Source organism: Numenius arquata, chromosome 1 (genome assembly GCF_964106895.1).
Source record: "Numenius arquata chromosome 1, bNumArq3.hap1.1, whole genome shotgun sequence".
In the NCBI taxonomy this organism is placed as follows: domain Eukaryota; kingdom Metazoa; phylum Chordata; class Aves; order Charadriiformes; family Scolopacidae; genus Numenius; species Numenius arquata.
Window position 1 is genome coordinate 62475236 of NC_133576.1, and position 7320 is coordinate 62482555.

General features: G+C 35.7%; 1 protein-coding gene across 1 annotated transcript; it reads right to left on the reverse strand.

The window, feature by feature from the left end:
* Positions 1-1714: 1714 nt before the first annotated feature.
* On the reverse strand, positions 1715-7101 carry LOC141471378 (uncharacterized). The gene is made up of 3 exons (XM_074157893.1): positions 6978-7101; positions 3292-3648; positions 1715-2010 (listed from the first exon to the last, which is right to left on the reverse strand). Exons 1-3 carry the CDS (start codon positions 7027-7029, stop codon positions 1805-1807), a joined length of 615 nt encoding a protein of 204 aa, XP_074013994.1. The 5' UTR covers positions 7030-7101; the 3' UTR covers positions 1715-1804.
* Between the last annotated feature and the right edge of the window lie 219 nt (positions 7102-7320).

The window sequence follows — 7320 nt, forward strand, 5'->3', positions numbered from 1 at the left end:
GGCTGTGTCCCCTCCCAGCCTCTTGTTCGCCCCAGCCTCCTTGCTGGGGCAGCAGAATGGGAGAAAGAGAAAGCCTTGATGCTGTTCAAGCAATGTTCAGCCAAAGCATTGGTGTGTTATTAACACACAAATCCAAACCGCAGCACTATGTGGGCTGCTATGAAGAAAGTTAAACTTCATCACAACCAGACCCAAGTGCAGTTTGCCGCTGCTTGCTAATTGTACTTACAGTGACTCATTGTAGGAGAGACTAGGTTGGCTTACTTTGTATATTCATATGTGAAACGGCTTCTGGCAGGCTTCTGCTGCTATTGTATTTCATCTCTGGCATGAGTTTACTGTCTCCCACTGCCTGAACTGTGTGAACATTTCTGGTTTTGATGTGGCTTTGAGGTAACATTACTTAACAACTGGTTGCTAAAGAAAACAAAACCCAAACTTTACTTGACCTAGAAGGGCAATCAGATACCGTAAATGTCTTTGTAAGTCTTGTAACTTATGTCACTGGACCTGAGTCTTATATAATAATGAAGTTCTTGACTGTGCAGCGGTATCAGCAGAAAGGGAGCTGTTGCCACCATGCCAGGTTTAGTGACACTGAACTAGCTCCTTTAAACTGCACTAGTTTAGAAAGAGAAGACAAGGTGAACGAAATGCTACCTTTCAGTCAGGACTTGGCTACCTGAAAGATCCATCTTTCTGGACTTAAAATAACTACTGGTTTAAAACCACGTTAATTCCTCAAAAGCTATTTTCTTTCTCTAAGCCTGTTAAGTTTAGTAACTATTCCCTCTTGGTCCAATTTAGCCTGTGTTTGTTAACTTTTAAGGGATTCTACAGCAGTGGTTTTGAGGAAAGACATTGCTGGTGAAGCACAAGAAATTTTTTAGATCTCCTATAAATAATAATCTTTGAATTACACTTGCAAGTAAGGACCTTGTAAATATAAGCACAGTACATTGTACTGTTGGGGGTTAGGCATGAGTGTAGTGCCGCCCATGCCTTCAAAGACTGTGATGCTCATTTGCATCAAGTTATGGGATAGCTCAGATTTCTTCAGTTCGTGTTTATTTCCTTCCAAATGGTTTAATTTACAGGAAGTTTATTCCCAAGTAGGATCAAAGTAGAGCTATTTGTTAATAACTGGCTTTTTAGGTTTAGTTCCACACAAAGTAATTGATTACAATGATTATGAAGTTTTCCTGAACTAAGGAACAGAGCCACAACTAGGAAAGAGTGAAGGATTTTTAAAATATCATGAGAAGCATAAGAAATCACCCTGGGCTTAGACAATTTAGTATCCAAAAAATGTTTTCTCCTTCTCTTGCAAAATATTTTCAAGTTGCCAGGATGCTGTGCTGCTGTCCAGGTAAATGTCAGGCAGTGGCCCGTACCTACTAGTGGGTGTGAGTGGGTATGACTGGTCGGGTGGCCAGAACATGAGGAAGACAAAAGATGAGCAGACATTTATGTATGTCCAGGGGAGCTCATGAAATTAGGATCTGGATCCCAGAAGCATGGAGGGAGCAGGATGTGTTTCAAACTGATAATAATTTAGCTGGTTATTTTCTCATTCTCTTTTGTTTCCAGGTAAAAGTAAAAAGTTCAGCCAGCAACATAGAAAATAGCTTCCCAGTTGTCAGCAAGCTCAGAAAAAACCCAGATATAATTTCTCTAAATGTCACAGCTTCCTTTTTTTTTTTTTTTTTTTTTTAAAGAAAACCGTGCCCTTAAAACATTCACAGTCAGGGGATTTTACCTCTAAATCTTTAGTTAACAGAAAACAGAGTGACTTTTTACTTTGTCACAGGTGCATATTCTGGCTAATCTGCTTATCATTTCCTTCCATCAGAAGATGCCACCCATCTTTAGGTTTGTGGTATTTATTTTTGAAAATATTGCTTACACTGAAAGCTATGATAACTGTGGTGACAAAGATGGTGTATCCAAGAAGAAGGAACCAACCCCACCAGGTCTTGTCTGATATTATACAGTCTTTGCATTTGAAATCTGAAATAAAGAGAAAGAAAATTAAGTATTTGAAAAAGAAAAAAGTAAGTTGTTTTTCTGATAAGATTTCATTTGAAGGACTAGTGAAGATTGATCAGGCAGTGCAGTTGTCTTTTTATACATTTTCTTTCACTGTATTTTCAGGTTAAAGGTTTGAGCTTCTTGTGAAACAACTGTTTTCTTCTTTTTACTTCAGACATGAGACTTTTGAACCTGTCATAAGCTACTTACAAAATAGATAGTAAATAAAATTCTCAGTTTACTAAGTGCCATATGCAAAAACATCCTTCTTATATAGCACATGCTTAGGTAATGATGAAAAAGCCAATCTAAATGACAGTTATCTCACTAAGTCTCAGACAACTTTTTCTTCTTTTTGTTAAAAAACTAAACCAAACATATGCTTATGTTACAATAGTCAGGATACTTCATTGGCTGCTGTGGTTTTTTACAGACTCAAAAGAGCTGCATTAGACAATTGTTAAACATAATGTGAAATCTAAAATGAGAGAGATGTTTTGTGGCATTTAGCATTTGCTAGTCTGGAAAACCCACATGAAGAAAACTTGGCTCATCTGAAATAGTGTAACTCGGTCACTGAGGTCGCATCCCCAGCAGCATTACAGAAACTGGATTCATAATTTGAGGATAAGGAAAGAATTATAAGGTGTTGAAAATTATTTTACAATCAAACAGAAAGGAATTCTCACTCCCACGTCCCTACATTCACACACACATTTTCTAAAAACCCTCACACTGTTGTGTGAATTTACTGTTCATTTTTCAGTAACTGGAAGAGGAAGCACAAACTACATATTTCAAAAGAGACCATTGGCTTATAAAGAATGAAGAAAATTATAAAAAAGATTATGAAAGATTGTCGGGGATTTGATTTTGGGGTTTTTTTTTTGTTTGTTTGTTTTGGTATGAAGTAAAGATGCAGCAAATGTTTGTGGAGAATATTGAGAAAAATAATTTTTATATATATATATAAAATTAATTAATGTTATATGTATATAAATATATGGAATCAATGTTGAACTGCACAGTGAACTGGTTTATATCCAAAAAAAAGTCTCTGTCCCCAAGGAGTCTGTCTGTCCAGCTGTATAACAGTTCAAACAAAAGCCTTCCCTCCCCTACCCATGACTGTAGATTGCTTTTTCCCACCTTTCATACAGCAGAGGTGAGCAGTGGGAGCAAAGGCAGTAAGGCTGAAAGAAAATTCAATTCACTTTGCACACACTAGGCCCTTTTTTGTCACTCCCAAATGCTCCTTACCATGCACAGTCAGCTTGGTGCCATTTCCACGTTTGCCCTGGATTTTCTGTGTTAGCATCACATCACAGAAATATGAGTTACTGGCATTCTGGTCAACATTGCTCAGTTTTAAGATGGAGAATCCCCTGAGGGTGTTCTTTATAATGTGTACTTGCGGCCTGCTTGTGTTGGGGCTCGACTGGAGACTCTGCTGGTTGCAGCAGTCGGGGCCTTTCCTCCAGTACACGACTGGCTCCTCGTTCTCCTCGTTGTCCTCACTGGGGTACTCAAATACACACAGCATCCACACCGTGGAGTTAAGGAGCACACTGGCTTCTTCAGGGTATTGCATGACCGAAAGCTCTGGCCCGCTGCTGTCTATAATGTGTAAATAAAAGACATTCAAGTAAACAGAGGTATGCTCTTTTAGGAAGGGTTGTCTTGGCCAGCTGAGTACGTGGGTGTAGCAGATACCCCTACATACAGAAAGCCGCAGCTGTAAGCATGTAAAACAAAAAATCCACTCCAGTGAGGCAAACAACAGCCTTTCTACTGCCTTCTGAGAAACCAACCCTGCAATCAGTATTCAAATCAGAGTTAGACAGTCATTAACTTTGCCCAAAGATCGTATACAAAATGAATTAACATATAGCGTATAAGAACTGCAAGCCTAGGAGGTGACAATGTAGGAATTGCAAAAAGAACTGAGGACTAGATTAAATTTCTATACTGTTATTATTCTTAAACTTCTGGGATGCCTTCATAACAAAGCTTTGATCTGGGAAATTTCAGACAATATTTTCAATTCACAAAACATACACAAACTTAAAATGTTGTTCTGCAAGTGTCTGCATGTGATCTAAAATCATATTTCTTATATATACAATAGTTTCTGGCTCAGATTTTATTGTGTCTATAAAAGTTTGTCAGATACATTATTTACATAACTAATAATGACTTGATAGTCATTGGGTGTATTTAAGTTTGTATGAAAACTAAGGATGACACTAAAACTCATTTTGGCAACAATTTACTGAAAAAGCTCTGAAAATACCTTTATTCTGATCGATGTGCAAAACTGAAATGTTCTCACAATTGCTGTGTATGTGCTTATAGTATTTTAATGAAGAAGTTTTCCCAGGAAATACATATTACCAATAGCACAGATACAATTTGCACTGTGAGATAGTTATGTCATTATTAAACTGATGAAGAGATTTCTATGCTGTGCATTTAATGGAGATCTGGGGAAAAATGGCAGTTACAATTGTTCTAGAGGTCAATATCACAACAAAACCAACAACAACAGACAAGATTATATTAAACTGGGATTAGACCAAAGGAAATTATTACCGTCATTAAACGTAATGTTAATGCTCCATTAATTTTATCCTATTACTTCAATACATTGGTATTTAAATATTTGCATGCCCTTTGTTATGAGCAGAAATACCGGAAAACAAGGTAACACAGTTATAGTGAAACAGAGTAAAATTTAAAAATTAAATAAATACAACAATAATGAGCACTTTAGGAAAAGAAAAGAAATTCTATGCTTGTATTCAGCTAAGTACAAATATTATTCAAATTTACTGACTCACTGCTTGGAATATTTTCTATGCAATCTCAAAAAAATCTTCAATTTCCATAATTTTTCAACTTTGGTAGTTCCTTACATCACATTCCAGGGTCTTTGGGTATTTATTTAATTTTACAAGTAAGTCTTATATGGATAGATGATGGATATTTTGAGAAAAAATTCTTGCACATATACAGGCAACAATGAGCAAAATGACTGGGAGTATGCCTGAAGTAAATCTGTTACTGTGCTTTGAACAGCTAAAGGGAAAAAAAAAGGGGGGGGGGGGGGGGGCACAAAAAGCATCATGCTACAATACACCTCAAGAAACAAATCTGGTATTAATTGCAAAGGATCCAGAAGGCTAAACTGATAATACATTTAGACATTCCCTCCTCTTCAAGAGGCAATTGCTAGCCAGTCTAAGAGTTGGCAAGCTGCTAAGTCTGCATTTCCTCCCTCACCACAGGTGTGACGGCATGAACCAAATCCTGGAGGTCGTTGAAGTGCATTCTACCAAGGCAATCCTCAACTGGTGAGTAGTTTTAAGGGGCTTTTCCAGGCAGCATAGTGATGAACTCTTACCATTTCTTCTGAATAACAGAAGTGCCCCTTACTTGACACTTATTTCAGGTCACATCTCACTCTTTTTAGCTCCTTACATTGCTAAATTTTATCTGCATTTGAGAACTGAGAATTTGAAACTTTAACTAATAAACCATGTGAGATCATTCCACTTTAAGCTCAGTTATTTATACTATAAATATCCACATTTAAATGCCTACACTCAACCGTACTCTCCTTTTGTGCTCAATAAATGAAAATAGTAACTTAAAGGTGAGATTAATCTCATCCCACAATAAAGGTTTAAACAGATGTAATCTTGGTAGGTTTTTTGGTTTTGTTTGTTTGTTTGTTTGTTTTTTAACTATAAATGCACCTGTTTCTTACATAGAGTAATGAGTTCAGATAAAGACATTAAAAAATTCTGTGAATCTTTTTTTTTTTTTTTTTTTTTTCCATCTGAGGACATAAAACTAAATTTCCGTCACAAATGTTCTTGTATTTATGGAATGGCTTTCAAATGAAACAGAGATTGACTTTTAAGTTTTACATCTGCATTTTTATATGGAGTATAAAAAATTGGAAAGTCATTACTAGAAACAGACAAAACGTGCTTTTAAAAATATAAGAATGAATCAATAAAATGTTTTAAACCAACTGGTTACTCCTGTTTTATATAGTCATTCTTTTTAGACTTTTTATCATTTGAAGTTATATACTAAGAAACATATGGTTAGAAATGATTGGGCTGTACTTGAAAGAGATTCCTGAAAGCAAACGTGAAACGTTTTAAAATGGAAATAATCCAAAGGAGTTTCTGGGACATAACTTTAATTTAGGTGAAAAATAAATATCTTTAAAAAATCAGTATATCACATTAATACCAATACATAGAAAACCAGTCTCACCTCAGTCGATGAAGGAGAGGTAGCTAACTTTATGAAAAGAAACAGATGGCTCATATCTGAAATATCTTTTGCATTTTCATTAGGCTATACAATTAAAAAAAATATAGTCCCAAATAACTTTTGTGTTTTCTTCTTTTAAGTTTGTTGGTGTGAATACAAACACTTTTAAAAATACTCCAAGACCCAGATTTTTATGAAATTCCTGAAGTAATACATTGTCCAGTTGACCTATATATAGAAATATCAGTATAGATTCCTAACATGCAAAAATTAGCCCATATTTTTCTCCTTTTTCAGTCAGAGGTAATTTTAATTTTGTGTCAGTCAGATGTAAGTTTAATTTCTACCTAGTCTTTTAAGTACTTTCATACGGTTTTTTTTTTCATTTTTGCTTTCCTCCATAAAACAGCAGCTTGAAGACTTTACAAAGTAAAGCTGAGCAACTGATACTTTCATTCTTAATTAAAAATTACCACTGCTTTCCTTGATCAGAGTTTGAAGAATTCTGGGGTAAAATAAAAAAAAATAAAAAATAATAAAAAAAACCCCAAACCCCAAACAAACAAATAAACAAATAAACCTCCCACCCGCAGAAAACAACACATAAAAAACCAAAGAAAAAACTCCAGAACCCCCATCAAGCCCCCTCTACTTACCTGCAAAGTGAGCAAAGTAAGATATTGTAATTAGTATAACAAGGCACATCATTTTCTTGGGATTGCTAATGCAGAGGTTTTAAAAACTCAGCCAAGACTAGTGATACCACACCTTTTAGCAAGTGGTTGAAACATAAGTTAAAGGTCTCCTAAAAACATGTTTTCAGCCTTGCTTTTAAGGGGCGGTTCTTGTGGTTTCATTCACTGTAACTATTTCCCTTTCTACCATCACACATCCTGGACATTGCAACATATTAACTTCTAATATCATGGTTTCAAATTGAACTCCAGTGGGACTATTTTTCCATTCTGAGTATTTTCTTCAGATGACTAGGAGGAGGAT

Excerpts from the sequence above, each read along its gene's own strand:
- LOC141471378 (XM_074157893.1), bottom strand. The coding sequence starts at position 7,029 with ATGATGTGCCTTGTTATACTAATTACAATATCTTACTTTGCTCACTTT. Across the intron at positions 3,649-6,977 it reads TTACTTTGCTCACTTTGCAG|ACAGCAGCGGGCCAGAGCTT; the intron begins GTAAGTAGAGGG and ends TACACATTATAG. Across the intron at positions 2,011-3,291 it reads CACCAAGCTGACTGTGCATG|ATTTCAAATGCAAAGACTGT; the intron begins GTAAGGAGCATT and ends TCTTTATTTCAG.